The sequence below is a fragment of the Leucoraja erinacea genome, chromosome 30 (assembly GCF_028641065.1).
Source record: "Leucoraja erinacea ecotype New England chromosome 30, Leri_hhj_1, whole genome shotgun sequence".
Classification (NCBI taxonomy): Eukaryota; Metazoa; Chordata; class Chondrichthyes; order Rajiformes; family Rajidae; genus Leucoraja; species Leucoraja erinaceus.
In genome coordinates, this window is record NC_073406.1 from 8643423 (window position 1) to 8664150 (window position 20728).

The 20728-nt window shown below is 43.6% G+C and overlaps 1 protein-coding gene and 1 long non-coding RNA gene across 7 annotated transcripts in view; one reads left to right on the top strand and one right to left on the bottom strand.

Annotated features, from left to right (window-relative positions):
* The first annotated feature begins 5932 nt into the window (after positions 1–5932).
* LOC129711611 (MORN repeat-containing protein 1-like) overlaps positions 5933–20728 on the top strand; it is a 156634-nt gene continuing 141838 nt past the window's right edge. For 4 of the 6 annotated variants that reach the window (XM_055659376.1, XM_055659377.1, XM_055659378.1 and 1 more), the window contains exons 1-6: positions 5934–6073; positions 7736–7807; positions 9132–9230; positions 11222–11332; positions 11502–11592; positions 19882–19969. In XM_055659376.1, coding sequence (XP_055515351.1) covers positions 6013–6073; positions 7736–7807; positions 9132–9230; positions 11222–11332; positions 11502–11592; positions 19882–19969 — 522 coding nt within the window. In that variant the 5' untranslated portion in view covers positions 5934–6012. Of the gene's footprint in view, positions 6074–7735; positions 7808–9131; positions 9231–11221; positions 11333–11501; positions 11593–19881; positions 19970–20728 lie in introns of all 6 variants that reach the window. The other 2 variants (XM_055659379.1, XM_055659382.1) reach the window with 1 other exon arrangement.
* LOC129711612 (uncharacterized) lies at positions 7818–19283 on the bottom strand. The gene is made up of 4 exons (XR_008725874.1): positions 18551–19283; positions 12375–12458; positions 9621–9708; positions 7818–9045 (listed from the first exon to the last, which is right to left on the bottom strand). It is a non-coding gene; the product is annotated as an uncharacterized LOC129711612 (long non-coding RNA).

Consider the following 20728-nt stretch of genomic DNA (forward strand, 5'->3'; position numbering starts at 1 on the left):
AGAGAGGGGCGTTTCTCAGGAAATGAAAACTTGAGTTTACCTTCACTTCACCACGAGATAGCCTGCGCCCCACAGCGAGGGCTGGGAGCAAGGAGCAACTGGAACTGGATCAGAGAAGCAGAGCTGGAGGAGCCAAGAACAAGCAGCCCCACAGCCAGCTGAGAGAGAGAGATAGAAGACTCCAATTATAAAGGCACGGCAAAGTGTTTTTTTCAGCAAAGTGTGTGGTTCATCTTTCATTGGTATGCACAGCAATAATTAAATAGTTGCCAGCATCCTGCAGGAAGATAAACCGCATACAAGTCCAGAATATGCTTATCTCCAGCCCTCTGACCTCAGCATACAACTGTAGAGCCAGTGTACTTTTGGTCTCTTGGCCACTGACACCAGTGTTCGGGGTTTAACCGAAGATAGACACAAAAAGCTGGAGACAGTGGGACAGGCAGCAACTCTGGAGAGAAGGAATGGGGTCCAAACCCTTCTTCAGACAGGGGGTTTAAACTGCAGTTTCAGGTTCATCAACAGCACTTCAAGATTCAAGAGAGTTTATTGTCATGTGTCCCAGATAGGACAATGAAATTCTTGCTTTGCTTCAGCACAACAGAATATTGTAGGCATAAATAAATACAGAACATATCAGTGTGACCATATACCATTGAACAGGTGCAGGATACTGAGTTGGATGATCAGCCACGATCATATTGAATGGTGGTGCAGGCTGGAAGGGCCGAATGGCCTACTCCTGCACCTAATTTCTATTTCTATGAATATAGATATATATATATATATACACTAAATAAGCAGATAAAGTGCAGTAGGTTATTAAAGTTCAGATTTTTGTTTGAGTTGAGTTTAATAGTCTGATGGCTGTGAGGAAGAAGCTGTTCCTGATCCTGGATGTTGCAGATTTCAGGCTCCTGTACCTTCTACCTGAAGGCAGCGGAGAGATGAGTGAGTGGCCAGGATGGAATGGGTCCTTGATGATGCTGCCAACCTTTTTGAGGCAGCGACTGCGATAGATCCCCTCGATGGTAGGGAGGTCAGAGCCGATGATGGACTGGGCAGCACGTCATCAGAAAAAGGAATAAAAATGTGAAAACAATTTGGTTTTTAGTTTTAAATTGCAAAGAGAGTGTGGGAGGGAGGGAGGGGTGGAATGAAGGGAATATCTCCGATTAGCGATCCATGGGAATAAGGCCATCCAAACAACAGATTAATTACAAACAAAATGCTGGAGGAACTCAGCAGATCAGGCAGCAAAGGGAATGGTCGATATATTGGGTGGAGAGTCTGCATCGGGACTGAGAATGTGGAGGGTAGTCGGTAGCCGGTATAATGATGTGAGAGGGAGGGGTATGAGCCGGGACATCCCTTATATTGGGCTAAATTGGTACGTCCCATATGGGACCGCCCTTGACCCGTATTTGACTGGTACTATTCGGGTCGCGGGGACTATCGGGTCGGACCCGTCCTGACGTAGTGCAGCCCATGGAGTGCAGCAGCAGTGCCTCGCCTGTGGCCCCGTAGGTCGTCACCCCTCCTTGTCATGGCTGATCATCGGTTCCTGAGTTGGATTGGGCGCCGGACTTTAGGCGCAACGTCGCGTGGCCCGGGCCAAAACCCCTCAGCTGGCCCGCCGACTGGGCTTTGTGTGCAGTCCAGCACCCGGGCCAACTCATCATTCACCCAGCCACGGCTGAGTCGGTCAATGAATTGCCGTAGTGAATTTCTCCCTTATTTTCACAATTTGTCCCTTATTTGGGGGTGAGAAAGTTGGCAACCCTAGGTGAGGCATGGACTGACAAAGGATAGATGGGTGTAACCAGGAAGATGAGCCAGGCAGAGGGAGGGCTGTAAATGCCAGAGAGAGGCTGCAGATGCTGGAACGTGAGATGTAAGGAATGTGATATAAGGAAATGGTTAGGGCACGGAGGATGGGCAGATGGAAAGTGTGGGGGAAGGGAATGTGGCTTCCGGAAACTGGAAAATTGAGTGTTTATATAATTGCATTTGAACAACCCCAGGCAGAATTTGTGATGCTGCTCTTCTGAAAGAAATTGGTAAGAACCTTAAACCCTCCCTCACGTATACTCTGTGCTCCTTTGTCTCTCTTGTTGCCCCACCACTTTCTCTCTCCTGTGTTCCCTGTTCTTCTTCCTTTCTGTTCTTCTTCCCCTCTCCTGGTCTTCTGCTCCTCTACTTCTTACTCTCTCCTGTCCTTCCACTCCTCCAATCACCCATTGTAATTCCCCTTACCTACCTGGTTCCATATTCTCATCATCCCTCTCTTATCTAGGTACTCATCACCATTGTTACTGATCAGATTCCAGCATCTCTCGTGTTTCCATTCATCACCTCCCAGCAAAACTCCCTCTCTCCCTCTCCCATTCCGTCCCTCTGGCTTTATCTACCCCCATATTTCTCCCTCCTTATCTGTCTCAACCTATCAACCACCTGTCACTGACTTCCAGTCCCATTCCCTTCCCTCTCCTCTTCCCCCCACCCCCTTCACCCCAGCTCCATCCGCCCATCATCTCCCTTCTCACCTGGTTCCACCGACCACCAGCCAACCCCTGCCTCACCTCTCCCCCTCACCTCTTAATGCTGACTATCTCCTCAGTCCTGATGCAGGGTCTTGACCTAAAATGTTGACTATCCCCTTTGCCCACACCGATGCGGCCTCAGCCGCTGTTTCTCCAGCTGTTTGCTTCTTGCTTCAGATTACAGCATCTGCAGTCCCTTGTGTCAATAGATTAATGGGGGCAGTTACAGAGAACATGAGCAAAGGAACATAAAGGTTGGCAAGTGCATGGCAGTGGGGCATAGACTGCAGCTCGGGTTATGTACAGAGGGAGTTTATCTGGTTATTTATCACATGCTGATTCTGAGACTTTGCACAACACATCTGCAGTGATTCCTGTAACCTAACAGTGAGTACACTTCAAAAAGTGCATCGCTGGTTATTTGGAGATTTAAAGTTCTACAGAAATGCAGAGCTTTCTTTAATGCGGAGAAAGGTCCAAAGCCCAAGGATCACAAATTCAAAACAAAATTATCATGAGGCGGAAGCAAAGTACTTTCCTCAGCTGGAAAGCAGTTAAAATATTTCAAAGAGCTGGTTATCAGGGTTGAGGAAGCGTAGTACAAAGGGGTCAACCGACTGGCTTTGCCTGGGGAGTAGCTGGGTTCAACGCAGACCTGTCTGGGTGTACTGTCATTGCCCCGTTCCCAGCTTGTCAATTGATTGCCTGGAGTTGATTACAGGGAAACTTGCATCGGCATGTGGTTAATTACTAACAGCGGCTGAGAAACCATTCACCATTCTGATGCATCAATGAAAAGCTTCTCTTCCATATTAGTAGTGACACATAAATACAGCCTTGCACGGCACATGCATGTGCTTTACAGATTTTGCTTCCACTCCCTTGTAATCTTACATTGTGGTTTTGTGATTTACCACCCAGACACACCCAGGAATGACAATCTTCCCTTCCCGGGTGGTAACCACCACGCGGACAGCCATAGTACAACGGCAGGGACTCCTGGATGTGGGTGCGAGCTACATTAAGAGGCTTCAAGCTGTGGCGGATGCTTGGGGTTGTGGACAGGGTTGTGAGGGTTTGTAGAGGTGTCAGGGGTTATGGGGAGAAGGCAGGAGACTATTGTAGAAAAGCTAAAAAGTTGTCATGGATGAAGGGGCTCAAGGGTTTCCTCAGTCTTCAGCTGAGCAAATTACTAACCCACTTTGTTTCCACCTCTTAATCATGCAGCTACTTCTGGGTTGCCTGACTATAATTCTGCGACCAATTGATCTGACCAGTTTGAACACAAACTGGAAAGGCTCGTTATCTGAACTTGTTGAATTCAATATTCAGTGCAGCCTCACACAGTTGTTCACACGTGTGTGAGGAGGATATCATTGTAAAATAGTGGTACAGAACAAACCTCACAGTCAGGTGGATGAGGATTATGAATGGAACACTGTGCTGGAGTAAACACCGAGACGATGATACGTTGTGTGGATGAGGACTTTACCTGGTCTGGACCCTGGTTTATGTGGTTAGAAGCAGAAAACAATTCTAATGCAGACAAAATATTACATCCGCTGGGACATTTTGGTTCCTTGCATGGTTGCCAATTTGAGTTGGCCAAGTTCCTGGAGATTTCTTCCTAATTCCTGCACCTCTACAGGGAATGAAGCCATTGCATATGAGTAATCCTGCAAGGACTACATTATTGAGCTGTTCTAATTGTCCCCAGAAATGCACGTTAGCCAGGTCGGTTCAAAGGTCAGGAAAGAACCAATATATTGGCAGTTCCGAACCGCAGCAGACCCGAGAAGGAAAGTGTGACTAAACTTCCTTCCTGATGGAACCACTCTTTCAGTAACTATTAGACAGTTTCATGGCTACTGTTTCTGCTACTTGTATTTTTATTCATACCAGATTTATTTAATATTCACAAATCTAAATTCCCCAGCTACCATAATGAAATTCTAGTTCATGTCTCCTGGTTGGTAGTGGAGGTCTCTGAAGTCAAGCCTATAGTAATATAACCACAGTTTTGCAGTAAACCATATTAATATAATCAGATGTCTTGTACTCGCATTCAATACAATGCAATACAATGTATTCATTCAGTCACACAGGTGCCATCCCCATTTCCAATATTTGAATAAATAATAAACGAGAGAGTTCATAGAAACTAGGGGAGCAAATTGTTGTGAATGGTCTAATTAATTTTCTCCAAATCACTCCCAGTGGTGACAGCTTCATTTCTGAAGAATTCAGGATAGCTCAGGCTTGTTGCCAACCCTCCTTCCTTAGTCCAACTGCTTTGCCACAGGGAAATAAATTCAAAACTGGCAGAAGACTCTATATCTGAGGTTGACAGAACGCCTTTTGCCAACAACAATGTTTCCTTTGTGTGAAAGCTGCACTTATTTGTACAACCTCACCAACTGTATCCGCTGTTCCAGGTGTGGACTATATATCGGGGAACGGGGCAGATAGATGGAAGGAGTAAGTGACAAACGCTAGGGATGAAAAGGGTGTCCGATAAGTAAAGTGGAGTCCAGGCATAAGTTCAGGGGCGACCGCGCTTTTGCGGTTGCAGCACCTAGACTATAGAACAGCATCCCTCTTCCCATCAGAACTGCCCCCTCCATCAACTCTTTTAAGTCTAGACTTAAACCTTATTTCTATTCACAAGCCTTTCTTGAGGTCCTCCGAGGGAGCGCTGTATGTATGTATTTATAGAAACATAGAAAATAGGTGCAGGAGTAGGCCATTCGGCCCTTCGAGCCTGCACCGCCATTCGGTATGATCATGGCTGATCATCCAACTTAGTATCCCATCCCTGCCTTCTCTCCATACCCTCTGATCCCTTTATCCACAAGGGCCACATCTAACTCCCTCTAAAAGATAGCCAATGAACTGGCCTCAACTACCTTCTGTGACAGAGAATTCCACAGATTCACCACTCTCTGTGTAATCTGTGGAATTGTAACTGTATGAATTGTTGATCTATGTATCGCTGTTTGTAGCACGTTAATACCTTGCTATAGAAATAAAATTGACGACTTAACTTGACGAGAGTTAACGATTCAGTTGAAGAGCTTTATTGAAAAGAGGGTGTCAGAAGTTATGGGGAGAAGGAACGAGAATAGTTAGGAAGGAGAGATAGATCAGTCATGATTGAATGGTGAACGATGGGCCGAATGGCCTAATTCTACTCCTATCATTTATGAACATGATCTTATGGGAGAGAGAGAGATAGCACTGGTCCTTTCTGCACTCTCCTATATTGAGGGCTCCAGACATGCAATGTGCAGCCTGGTCCACGCAGTGCCCGCCGCGGCCGCCAGGTGGAGCAGCCGCCGGCGATCCGCACTGAGATCACGTGGCCTGACCGCCGGACGGTGCCGGCCCCGATTGGTGAATCCGCCCTAGCAACGGTGACCGCGACGCGTCCAATCAGAGCGGGCGTTACTGTTGCCAGGGCCGCGATGTGATGGCGGTGCCGGCGGCCAGCGGCTGCTATGTCGGGGGAGTGAGGCGTCAACTGCGGGACGGTGAGGCTGGTGGACGAGAGAGAGAGAGAGGGGGGGAGAGAAGGGGTCGTGAGGGAGAGGGGTGGAGTGGTGAGGGTGTGAGGGGCTGAGTGTGAGGGAGTGGGAGAAGCTATGAGGGGAAACTGAGTGAGGCCATGGGTGTAGGTGTGGGTGTGAGGGGAGGATGTGAGAGTGATGGGGGTGTGAGGGGAGTGTGTGGGGATGAGGTTGTGAGGGGAGTGTGTGGGGATGAGAGAGAGAGTGTGGGTTTGGGGATGAAGGAGTGAGGGGACACCGTGTGAGTGAGGCCATGGGGGTAGGTGTGGGTGTGAGGGTCACAGTGTGAGTGACAGTTTGATTTAACATTACAAAATGTTAAATGGTCAGCTCGACCTAGATTACAAAACCTACACCAAACCCAAACCAATTAGGACGGTTTACACCAAACCCAAACCAATTAGGTGCAGACGAGGGCATTCGATCCAATTTGAGATTCCAGCTACTAAGACAGATTTGTACAGCAATTTGTTCTTCTCCCGCACAAGTAAAGCATGGAATAATCTTCACCCCACCATAGTTACCCAACCAGATGCAACTAAATTTAAGATAGCTCTTTCTTCCCAAAAACCCTTTCTGGCTTAAGTCCTTCCTCCACCACCTCCAGTTTAAATTCTATTTGGAATATTTGGGAGGACCAAGAAGAAGAAGACGAGAGGAGTGTGAGAGGGTGAAGGTGTGAGGTGAGAATGAGGCAGGGGGATGGGGTGGATTGATATGTTATTGGAAACTGAGGAAAACAAGGGATCTGGAGACAGACTGGGAAAGTAGAGTTAGGGTGGAAGATGAGCTGCAATATTGAATGATAGGTTAGGGTCAGGGGCTCATATAACTTTATTATGTAAGTCAATTTAGCATCTGTCTGATCAGGATTTCAAAAGTGACAATTTGCTACATTTTCCAAATAATGGGAACAAGAGGATTGTTTGTCAGCTCTCTGTATTGTACCATCTTTCTGTGAGGAGGAAGCTGTCACACAGGGCTTCTTTGCGACTCCTAACATTTTTGAGGGAAAACTTTGTTCAGAGGAATGAGGGAAGGGAAGTTGCATCTTTTAGTAAACAGCGCATAATAGGCTTTGCAGCCAGCTACACTGCCTTAACTCAGCGATCCACTGGGTAATCTCATCGATGTGTGTAGACCTACTAACTATTTCAGTGAATTGGATTGTTATAAATGTAAGGGACTAGAGCACCTATAGTAGCGAAGCGATCTTACTTCTTCACTCCCTCTCTCCCTTACTCCCTCTTTGCCCCCCCAGCCCCTCACCCCTCACCCTCCTCAGCCCTCACCCCCAGCGGTAGATCTGTGCAGATTAGGATTATGGAATTGGAAGTGCAGTTTGTTCCTGTGGTAGACTTGGAGCTGTAGCCATCATTTACTATTGTCAATCGTAAATTAACTTAAATTCTTCACACCCCCAGGAGCTCTCAGTTAATTTTACACCCTGGTTTTAAAGAGATCAGAGAAATGCTTACAAATTTCAACTGCAATTTAGAGCGTTTATTTTCCAATTATTTTGCGTCTGCAATGGTCTTGACAAATGCATACAAAGTGCAGAGCTGTGAGTGCACACCTGGCAACAACAGTGGCTATTGTAGCTAATCACGACTTTTGTCTTTCCAGGCTTCGGTCGGTATACTTATCCAAACAGTTTCTTTAAATATGAGGGAGAATGGAAAGATGGGAAAAAGCATGGTAGGTTTTCTATGTGTTGCTTACTTCGGTTTAACATGTTTTGATGATTTCTTAGATTAAGTCCTGTAAGATAAAGATTTGTATTCATGTACTCAGGATGTCCCAGAGGCATTGCAGTCATCAACATAGTTTACTTTAGAGATACAGTGTGGAGCCAAGCCCATCAGCCCACCGAGCAGGTGCTGACCAGCAATCACCCCCGCACATTAGCACTATCTACACACTCGGGCCAATTTACAATTACTGAAGCCAATTAATCTACAATCATGTATGTCTTTGATGTGTGGGATGAAACCGGAGAACCCAGAGAAAACCAATGCGGTCACAGGGAGAATGTACAAACTCCATACAGACAGCACCCAGATTCAGGATCCATCCCAGCACGCTGTAAGGCAGCAACTCTACCACTATGCCACCCCAAAATTCTGAAGATAGACACACAAAGCTGAAATAACTCAGCGGGACAGGGAGCATCTCTGGAGAGAAGGAATGGGTGATGTTTCAAGTCGAGACCCTTCTTCAGACACAAAGTTCTGAAGTTCTTTCCTTAATATAGGGAAAGACTTTAAATATGCATAGCAGGCTCCCACAAATGGCAACATGATAGTGACCTGTTTACTTCTGTTGGCTGAGTGATACTTACTAAATGAATTTTCCTTACGTTGGGTCTGCGTCTGAAGAAGGGTCCCAACCTGAAACGTCAACTATTCATGTTCTCCAGAGATGCCGACTGACCTGCTGAGTTACTCCAGCACTTTGTATCTTTTTTTGTGCCTTGCATTGCCATGCCTCATTTATATCCATTATAAACAGTATAAAGTCATATAAAAAGTACTGCACTATGAAACAGTAGCACCTCTTTGGCATGGCTGGAGTGCCAACCTAGACCCATTTGGTCATATCTATAGAGTGGGACTTGAAATCAATCCTTTCTGATTTCAAGGTGAAAATGCTACCACTGAGCCACACCTGACAATTGTAAATTCTTTCTCAATTTTTTTTGTTGCACGTCTATTAATAACAGGGTCTAAGTAATTGATACATATGCTCTGCTCTAGGTTTCCAATTGCCTGTTAAAAGCTTTTGGATTTCATATTTGTCTTTTTATCCCTCCTGTTTCATCCCTCCGCTTTCCAAACAAACCTTTCACAAACAAGAACATTTGGATTTGCCATTGCTTGCAGTCAACTTTCTGTGATTTGTCCCTACGGTGCATAGTTAACATTTGATCGTTGACTCTGTAAGACACAAAATATTGTAATTCATTATTGTTTTATGATATTGATATTGTATATGTACTTAAACGTAAATTTGTCCACACCAGGTCACGGAAAGTTTCTAATGAAGGATGGCAGTTACTACGAGGGGGAGTTAGTGAATGGAGAAATAGAAGGGAATGGGGTTCGATATTGGGCCTCCTCAGGTATATAAACACCTCTCACCTGTTATAATTCAGTGACATTATATTTTGAAAAATAGTGCTTCGTAAGGCAGACAGTGATGGTGGAAGAGTCTGCAAAAGTGAGTTAACATTGTAGGACAGGCAGCATCTGTGGAGAGAAGGAATGGGTGATGTTTCGGGTCGAGATCCTTCTTCAGACTGAGAGTCAGTGACTCGCAGTCGGAAGTAGGGTATAGATCCGAATCGTCACCCATTCCTTCTCTCCAGAGATGCTGCCTGTCCCGCTGAGTTACTCCAGCACTTTGTGCCTATCTTTGGTTTAAACCAGCATCTGCAGTTCCTTCCCACACAATTAATTTTGTGCATTTGATATACCAATAGTGTACCATTCAAAGGATTAAATGTTATTACCTTGTTGTTGTCAGTGATTTTGTTTGTTTCATGTTTCTTTTGTTCTTTCCTTGTTTTTCCTTTATTGGCAGGTCTTCATCTGCAGATCCTGTATTGTTTATTGTATATTAGAATGGCTAGAGTTACAAATGAATCTAGTTAATAAATAATAAGATACCTTTGAATCTCACTTTTAAACAGTGAAACATCCTAAGACATCCCATGTTGTAAAAAAATGAAAATGAGCCAAAAAATAAATTTAGGAACCAAATATTTAAAAAAATATCTAAATTGCAGTGAATGGTTTAGGGAGGGAATTCCAGCACTTGGGGCTTAAGCATCTGAAGACATGATCAGTAAAGATGAAGTATTTAAAACAGAAATTTCACAAGAGGCCAGATTTGAACTTGGGGATCTTGGAGGGTTTTAGGAATGAAGGAATTTACAAGGATAGTGTAGAATGAGATGGTTGATGAATATGAAAACAAGAAGAAGCCAATGATGTGTAAATTATATTCTAATGTGCATTTGTGCGTATTGTAGGCCGAGGTATGTGTGGGGTGAAAGATGGAGGGCAGCTGGGAATAGTTGAGACTGAAAATAATAAAAGCATGGTGGGGTTTTAGTAGGTTGAATGATGTCAGAGTAACGGATTGATAATGTGGAATAATATGGAGGGGAAAGTAATAGATGTGGGGATGGAGGTAAATCGTTTTTTGCAATTTGTATTGATTTATTTCCATGGCAGAGCCGGAGTGAGTTGGAGACTTGATGGAGACTGCATGTATTTAAATGTGAGGAGAGAATCAGGGTTTACTATCATGCCCACCATTGGTGAAGAATCTGCTTGGCTCATTTTCTTGGCTGATAGATAAGTAATCATGGCTTGGGGAAGCAGTGGAAGACATGCAAAGAATCACAGGCCCTTGAAGCAGTTCCTTGCAAAGTTTCAGTACCTCGAGGGAATTTAGGGCTCATAAAATAGAACATCACAGTGCAAGAGGCCATTTATTCTGTCAAGTTTGCACCAATTCTTTCACCAGATCTTTTCTATGAGATTAGAAACGTTTCTGATTCTTTCTGCAGTTTTATGTAATATTTTCTCCTTTGTGTATTAATCCAATTCACTTATAATGGATGGAATTGAAATGCCTAGAGTCTTGTGTAACTCCCTGGCAGGAACTTGCAGTTTAGAACAAAAAACTAATACTGGAGGAACTCAGCAGGTGGCATCTGTGCAGGGAATGGATAGATGACATTTCCTGTGGGTCCCTTCTTTAGACTGGCCAAAAATATCGGAAGAGGGTCCTGACCTGATATGTCGCCTGTCCATTCCCTCCACTGAGTTCCACCAGCACTCTGTATTTTGCTTCAGATTCCAGCATCTGCAGTTCCTTATGTCTCCATTTGCAATCTGGAGTTGGCTCAACCCTTGTGGTGAACCTGTACTTCCGCTGGGTCTTCTGAAATTAAATGGGAACATACGGGGCCAGGATAGTGTGCACATGTGGAATGCTGCAAATATCTTTGAGAGCTGTATCACCCATTGCCTTGAACTAGCTGGAACAGTCACGAAACATCTAGAAAATAATAATGGAAAATGCTTTTACTTTTTTTTAAAGGAAATGAGTATTGTGGGCAGTTCAGCCAGGGAGAGGTCCACGGATATGGAGTAATGAAGTACTTTGATGGTACCCTGTACGAGGGCGAGTTCAATTATGGTGCCCGTGCAGGTGAATAACTTTTTTATAGTCTGATTTAAAAAAAAAATGCTTTTACTCCAATCTGCAGCTTTGCAGATTCATGTATTGCTTTCTGCTGTAACTATAAATACAGAATGACAAGATGAATCCCGGCTTAATCCAAGCAGAATATATAACTCAACCTTTTTCCTCTATTTAGGGCATGGAGCACTGACTGATAAGCAGGGTCAGATATATAGAGGTGCCTTCCATAACCATATGAAACATGGAGAAGGAGAGTTATTCTACAAGTAAGTGAAGAGCATTTGTGAGATGCTCCAATTTACACGTACAGCTGGTACCTGTAGTACATCTGCACACAAAATATGTACATAATACACACACGACACACCCAAATCCACACAGAGAATGTTCCCAGAGATTCAGATATATGTGTATACAAACACACCACACACGTGTGAGCAAACACACACGTGCACATACACAACATAATATGCTTAAGGTCACAAACCAATATCACAGCATGATTACAGTATAAAAGTTAAAGCATTTGGCCTATCATATCCATATCTCCTCCATGTAAGATTAATCCGGCTAGTCTAATTTCCCTGCCTTCAAAATTCTTTACTTTCTAGATATTACATCAACGCTCTTCAGTCGGAATCCTTTGATTCGTTCTTTGTTGCTGGTTTATTTCTAGTGAACTGCTGTATTCACTCTAAATGTTTTACATCTTTCTTAAAGGCAATTGGTTCACTTGAGATACCCTCTGTACCCAGTACTGAGCACCATAGCCCAGTTGTGGCAAAACCAACACTTTATAAATGTTCATAATGATTTTCCCACTGTTCTCTGTGCTTCTATAATGCTCAAGATTCTTTTTTAACCGCTTTTTGACCTGTTCTGGTACTTTCAATGAACAATGCACAGATTGACACACACAGACACACGTACAGGCAAACAACGAGGCACACAGGTACATATACACACACATGCAAGTGAAATGATGCTTTAGAATACATGGAGTGAGCACCATTTGGATGCTCACAGCTGTGTTCAGCTGCACGCTTACCTGATCTTCATAAAGCTTTTTTTTCCTTGTATGCTTTTGTCTTCCTTGTCCTTCTCCAATCTTGGAAAACCCAAAATCAGAATCCTAAGTATGGTGAATGAGAGGACGAAATTAAATCATGATTTTTGGAGGGAATTTCTCCCACATCCCTCTGACCTGTAAATCAATCTAACCCGAATCGTAGCTTTTGAGCAAGGTAGCAAAGCGTGATAGGTTTCATGAAACAAGATCAGCTGACATTGAGTGTCATCAGAATAGGACCAAAGGGAGCTGGCTGACAGAGAACAAAACGATTTAAATACATGGTTCCTGCTCTCGTAGGCACAGCATATGGAGCTAGGCATTCTACTGATCATGAACTTCTTAATGCCATTACGGATTAAAATGATTGCATCAACTAGAACTAATGACTTCTATATTGCAGGTTTATGATATCTTTGTTGCTCCATTGATACAAATTTCAGCCTGTATCATCTTGAATGAATTATTTTGTGAAGAATTTCATTAATATAGAGTTACTCATCCACTCAACGGCATGTTTTAATGATCTTGTGCCATTGTTTCACGCCATGACATTCCTCAGAGCCATTGCCTAGCTCCTCTCAAGCAACTTTCTCAACCTAGTCCTTCATTGGTACTGATTATCTCCCTTTGTTTACATAATGATGTTCAGTTGTGGATGTGTGCTGACTTTGTTTAAGAATGCAGGGGAACAAAGACAGATGTAAGTAAATCAACCTGAATTCATGCTTCTGCATTTTTTCCAGTAGCCCCACTGGCAATGTGTTCATGGATGTCACATATGGAAGACAATAGGCTTAAAGGCCTGTCCCACTTGGCCGTCATTCACGTGCCATTTATGCGACCAGATAGCGTGTGGGTAGAGCGTGGGTAACACGGGACGGGCGCATGGAGTGGTGTGGAGGAGTGTGGACTTCGTCCTGCACTAAATCTTTGCGCACCACCGGCCTGTCGCGTAACTGACAGCCAAAGTGGGACAGGCCCAAGTCAAGTCAAGTCAAGTTTATTTGTCACATACACATACGAGATGTGCAGTGAAATGAAACTGGCAATGCTCGCGGACTTTTGTGCAAAAGACAAACAACCAAACAACCAAACAAACTATAAACACAATCATAACACACATATTCTTTTACATAATAAATAATGGAAGGAAAAACGTTCAGTAGAGTTAGTCCCTGGTGAGATAGGCGTTTACAGTCCGAATGGCCTCTGGGAAGAAACTCCTTCTCAACCTCTCCGTTCTCACCGCATGGCAACTGAGGCGTTTGCCTGACCGTAGCAGCTGGAACAGTCCGTTGCAAGGGTGGAAGGGGTCTCTCATGATATTGTTGGCTCTGGAGTTGCACCTCCTGATGTATAGTTCCTGCAGGGGGGCAAGTGAAGTTCCCATAGTGTGTTCGGCTGAAATCACTACTCTCTGCAGAGCCTTCTTGTCCTTGGCAGAGCAATTCCCAAACCAGATGGTAATGTTCCCGGACAAGATGCTTTCCACCACCGCTGCGTAGAAGCACTGGAGGATCCTCGGAGACACTCTGAATTTCCTCAATTGCCTGAGGTGGTAAAGGCGCTGCCTTGCCTTACTCACGAGTGCTGAGGTGTGTGATGCCCATGTCATATCCTCGGAGATGTGGACACCCAGATATTTAAAACCGTTCACCCTATCCACAGGATCCCCATTTATCCTCAATGGAGTGTACATCCTCGGATGATGTGCCCTCCTAAAGTCCACGATCAGCTCCTTTGTTTTTTTGATGTTCAAGAGGAGGCTGTTATCCTGGCACCAGAGCCTCCTCCCGGTAGGCCTTCTCGTCGTTGTCTGAGATCAGGCCCACCACCACAGTGTCATCAGCAAACCCAAGACCCTGGCGCGGCGCAACGTCTCACCTCCAACAGCAGCAGAAGCAGGCAAACGATCGCCGAGCTCAGCCTGGGGCTCACAGCCGTTGCGAATCCGGATCCGCCCCCTCACTCCTACTCCCAGAGCGGGGCCAAGACGATTGGAGAGAGACACAAAATGCTGGAGTAACTCAGCGCGACCGGTAGCATCCCTGGAGAGAAGGAACGGATGATATTTCGGGTCGAGATTCTTCTTCAGTCTGAAGAAGGGTCTCGACCCAAAATGTCATCCATTGCTTCTCTCCAGAGATGCTGCCGGTCCCGCTGAGTTACTCCTGCATTTTGTGTCTATCTTCAAATGACATCATGTGCTCCAGGCGGCTGTGCGGATGCATGATGACGCACACGACCGTCGTGCGACTGTCACTACCGGCCTGTCGTGTAAATGACGGCCAAGTGGGACAGCCCTTTACTGGAGATACCCTCTGTAGTGAAATCAATTGCTAGTCATCCACTGGCTGGGACTTTTTTTGCGCAAAGATCAACCAGTTTTTGCAGATAACAGAAGCACTTGGCACGAATGAGCATTTTCATGAAAGAAGTACCAAAGTAGTGGGGACAAAACATTAAAATATAGGTTGGATTGCGAGAACAGAAAGACCTGCTTTGTGTTAATTTATTCACTGGCAAGGGAAACGTTATCATTCATCACTAATTACCCTTGAAATGTTCGCAGTGAGCTTGAACTGTAGTTAATGTTACGATGTTACTCTGCAGTGCAATTGAATTTCAACACATAAAATCCTGAGATGTCTTGATTTGGTGGATATGGAGAGGTTGTTTCTTCCTGCGGTGAATCTAGAACAAGAGGTCAACTTTTGCAAGTAAAGGTTTGCCATTTGAGAAAGAGTGAGACAAAAAAGATTCTGTTTGAAGTTTGTGAGTTCTTGGAACACTCTCAAAACACGGTGAAAACACAGACTTAAAAAATTCTTTAGGCAAAAGTAGAAAGATTCTTGATATGCAAGGGAATGAAAGGTTATTACAGGTAGCCAGGAAAGTGGAGTTAAGGTTACACACAGAAATTACTAAATTTTGGACAAAGTTTAAGGGTCTGGGTGCCATATTTCTGATGCTAATTCGTATGTTTGTATGCTCATAAAGGATTCCAGTTTGTTCTGTTTTCAGTACACATGACAATTAAACACTCTTGACTTTTGAAATTTTGAGTTATTCCAGCATTTTGTGTATATCTTCGGTGTAAACCAGCATCTGCAGTTCCTTCCTACACAGTTCTACAGGCATGGAATAATGCAAGGGTGGTGTCCTCCAGACATATAGTCGTGCTGGGCTGCAAGTCTAAGGACATTAATGAGGCACAAGTCAGCGGGCGCAGAGTAATACGGGAATATACATCAGGTAGCAGAGAGTAAGGCATGGTTACAGTACTCTGTGTTTCAACCAGCGCACTCTTTGTGTGTTTTGGCAAGTTGTACAGCGAGTCTTGAACTATGGAGTCAAAAAATTTCAGTGGGCGTCTGGAAATTCTGAAAATGTAAATCTGCTGCCAAAAGTCTTCTGTTTAAATTGATGTTTACTTTCATGGAAATCTAAGAGCTTTAATTGATTGTTATGTTGTTAGAGTTTTCAATAATCTTCATTGGCATGGTTTGACACTTTGTCCTAACTACTCTGCAGGTTTGAACCTGGCTAAAGGTGGTTAGCTGGTATTAAACCTGGTAAACCATAGCGGAAGCTGGTCTGGGCCACTCCTTATGCCAACACGCCTGCACTTTCCAACTGAGAGCTCTGGATGGTTTTGAGGAACAAGCATTCCATTCAATTTCTTCACCTCTTACTTCCTATAACACAGAGGCATTGAGGCCAGTTATTGACTTCTCTCGTTGCCAATGAACTTGTCAATCTGCGCTGACCAGTGATTAAGCAGGGTCCTCTCCACATTGTAGGATTCCTTGTAATACTGGCTATTACTTCTAATCAAGCACCAGTTAGACGACTTACCACTCTGACAGTGATGATTTTGAGTAAATGATGAAATGATAATTTATTGTCACACCTCTAGTACAGTGGTTAGTATCCCCGCCTGTCATGCGGGAGACCGGGGTTCAATTCCCCGCCGGGGAAGTACTATTATTTTCCCTATTGAGAAATCAATAATCTTAACAGTTATTTAAAGGGTGGCATGGTGGCGCAGCAGTAGAGTTGCTGCCTGAAAGCGCCTGAGACTCTGATCCGATCCTGACTATGGGTGCTGTCTCTATGGAGTATGCATGTTTTCCCCGTGACCTGCGTGGGTTTTCTCCAGGTGCTCCAGTTTCCACCCACACTCCAAAAACGTACAGGTTTGTAGGTTAATTGGCTTCGGTAAAATTATAAATTGTCCCCAGTATGTGTGTAGGGTAGTGTTAGTGTGCTGGGCGGCAAGGACTCAGTGGGCCAAAGGGCCTGTTCCCGCACTGTATCTCTAAACTAAACTAAATATAGTTGCCTCAGACCATTTATCATTTTGAAAGTCTTTGGCAGAAGGTGTAATGTCCGGATCACTTTCTTCCATTACCTAAGAATTAAGAAGTAAAATAAATGCTCTTTCAATAGCAAGCAGATGGGAATTGTGTATCTCAACGTTAGAAATGAAAAGAGCTAGATTATACAGTCAATGACAAAGACTAGTGTTTGCACCAGTGTCATGTAGTATTCCCTGGTACCGGTGGACTCCACGGCATAGATTTTCCTTCCCTAAATCAGGCAGCTATCAGTGGAGTCAATGAGAAAGAAAAAAGGACCTGTATTTATTTGGAGCCTTTCACGTCCCTTAAGTGCTTTATAGAGTTTTCAATAATCTTCATTTGATTTAAGAAGTTTGGTCATTATGGAAATGAAGGAAGTAGTATTGAAGAGCTCTGAGAGCTAGCATACCAGAAAATCAAAAGGTCCAGTTTTATAATTTTATTAAGCATTTTACAATAAGATCAAGACTTGCGGGTAGATCAAGGCAGAAGATGAATTGTCAAAATAAACTTTAAAAATAATTTCTATTTTGGAACAATTATCAATCTGGGAGCCTGATAGTCTGCAAAAAAAATGTTTTTTTTGGGACCAGTGGGTTTGTTTAGCAATAATTATGACTTAATGCATTGTTTGAAAACTCAGTTACATTTAATACAACAAGATGTAACATTTTCAGTGCATTTTACAGCAAGAATATTTGATCAAAGGGATTGGGTAACCTGGAGGTCAAATAAGTGGAGTTGCATTTAGAGGTCAGGAACTCAATCGAGAGACAAAAGGTTTAATCTCACCACAACAGCAAAGGACTTCACATGAAAGTGAAATATAAAGCTACCATCAGTAAATGGTAATTACAAACTTAATGGTTGTTGTAAAAATCCAAGGGCTTCACTAATGCGAGGCAAGCCATCAAACAACATAAATGCTTCTTACTCCCCACCACCTCGGTTCTGGAGCATTTAGAGATGAAGATTAAGCACCTACAATGCCAGCAACACCCACATCTCACAAATGGGTCAATTTTTAAAAATCATCTATTCACTGATTCCATATTGATTGCCCCCCCCCCCACCTTGACAAACACGTAACTGCACCATCATGTGGGAAGGTAGATGGTCAGCAACAGCAGGACCTGCTTTTCATTGTTTAGTTTGTATGTCTTTCAGATGCATCTGTGGGGTCTCCATTTAGCAGTAAGTGTTAAAACCCATCCCATTATACTAATCACGATTTATGGTCTGTTGTTGATTGGAAAGTAGGCAATGGAAAGTAATACTGTAAGTAATATAAATGTTGCGTCCTCAGAGTCAGGCTTCACCTTCAGGACAGTAGAATAGTGTGGACTTGTCTTGTTCTACTTTGATTTTCCACTATTTGAAATAGAACTCCAGCACAGGTGAAGACAGACAGACGAGGAAGTGAGTAAGTTAGTGAATATTTAGGGATTTGATTAAAAAATAAACTCCTAGAAATACTTAGTAGGTCGGGTAAGCAGTGCTGCGAGTAACAGAGTTAACACTTTGGGTCACCAGAACTAATGTTTGGGTGATGGATTAGCATTGAGCCAAATCTGAGCAGCTGTCATCTTAGATTTGTTCAGCGAAAGTATTGCCAATGCAATTTCATCAAAGCCTTTGCTTATTGGCGATCCACCACCATCCTCTGTAATTTCTTAAATTAAGTAAAATGGTGCTGGGAAAATTTAATAAAATGAATTTAAGAAAATCTTTGTGGTCATGGCTCTTTAAAACTGTAAAATGTCAAGACTTTTGCAGAAAAACTCATACCTGGCAGCAAAGTGTGGCTAATGCTGTGCTTGTAGATTTAAGCATGAAGTTGCGAGTGTACACTGGATCTTATGGTACTTCCTCTCTGTCTCGCTTCACTTCAGGAAACTCCAGTAGACCGTCTGGAGCCTGCAGTGAGCAGATTTATTTATTTTTCTGCAGCTTGAGCATACCAACAACAGCAAAGCAGAAAACTTTCCAATAGCGAATTGGCAGGCACCGCTTCTTGAGCTGAATTGATGTGCTCTGTCCTGTGCCTGCCCCTAATATTTAGCCAGCAGTTTCTTTGCCTTTTCTTATTTTTCTATAGGTTGCTGATTCATGCAGATTTGAGGTTCTATGGGCAATGCAAGCCGCTGGTGCTCTGCCTAGGAGAGGCAACGTGTATTGGCTGGCTTACATAGAACAGCACAGGAACGGGCCCTTTGGCCCATAATGTCCAAGCCGAACATGATGCCAAGCTAAAATAATCTCCGCTGCCTCCCCATGATCCATATCCCTCCATTCCCTGCATATCCATGTGCCTACCTAAAAGCCTCTTAAATGTCACTATCGTATCTGCCTCCTCTACCATCACCACCCCTGGCAGTGCACTCGGGACACCCACCACATTCTATGGTAAAAAACAAACTTGCCCCTCGCCTTAAAGCTATACTCAGTAGTCTTTGACATTTCCACCCTGGGAAAATAGTTCTGACTGTTTACCCTATCTATGCCTCTATTTTATATTCCTCTAACATCTTTCCTCAACTTCCAATGTTCCAGAGAAAACAATCAGAGTTGTCCAACTTCTCCCTTATAGCTAAAACCTTCTAATCCAGGAATCATTCTGGTAAATCTCTTTTGTACCCTCTCCAAAGACCCCACACCCCACCTGCAATAGGGCTACCAGAACTGCACACAATGCTCCAAATGTGGCCCAACCAAAGGCCTATAAAGCCAAAAAAGGCTCGTCTACCAAGAAAGAATTGCAGCAAAATCCAATAATCTCATTAACTGTATTGATCTTTTCAGAAGTTCTAACTACGCCGTGACTGGAAGCAAAACAATCCCAAGTGCCTTCTCTCCACCCGTTACTACCCCTTCCACAACTATTATAATCTCTAGTCCAGGGTTTCCAAGAAATGTGTTTCTTGCCATTCCTCTTGAGATCAGCAAAACTCGGTGCCAACAAGAGACGGCATTTTTGTCGTGCTCAGTTACAAACTGCTTAAAGTTCTTCTGTCTGTTTGGAGAGGTGGGAATGGTGGAATTAACCTCTCTGATGCTGTTGTTGGTTCAAAGTATTAAGGTGAATAATTTCTGAAATATCTTTTTCTTCTCTTGTTCAGGAATGGTGATCACTACCAGGGAGACTGGGTCGTGGACCGGCAGCAGGGCCATGGAGTGATGAAGTATGCAGATGGCTCACTGTATGAGGTATTCCTGTCTGCCAGTAGATGTCACCATGAGTATACTCTTCGTTCAAAAAGCAACACTGCGAGCTTCAACAGATCACACATTTTAAGAACGAGAAATAAATTGAAACTTTAATTTATTTGTATAAAGTTTAGGGAAATACACCTTGCAAAAGGTCATAAGGATTTTCCCACACACATGTACTCACACTCACACTCTTCTTGATTTTGATTGACCATGCTGGCATTAACAAATTATCCTACCAGCAGTAGCATCAGTCTATTAGATCTTACTAAGGCACGTGTGCATTCTTCATGTGAATGTTGTACAGCGAGCAACAGTAGCCTGACCCCAATCTGTGGTTCAACCGATGTCATCACCTAGCATGTTAGCTCCACATAAAGTTGAAATCATTGTTACTAATCATTCCCAACAAATCTTATGTTACCAATGCTGTCTGATCTCAAGGAATCAAATGGACCATTTGCCCACCATTAACAGCATGGCCTAACAGCCTATTTCAAATCTTTATGCTCACCAAGTTCAAACTTTGCAAACCATTAAGTAGAACAGAGTTTACGCAACATCATTTGGAAACATTTTCCAGGGCCAGATGTACCTTAAATGCCTTTGTTTAGTTTCATCAACAGACAAGATGTCAGCACAAATCAGTGCATTCTGGATTCTGACAAATCTGTGCCAAAGTACATGACCTACTCCCTCATTTACTTCTTCGGAACAGAGGCATGACACTCTTGATAAAAGCTTTTTCTAACAAGA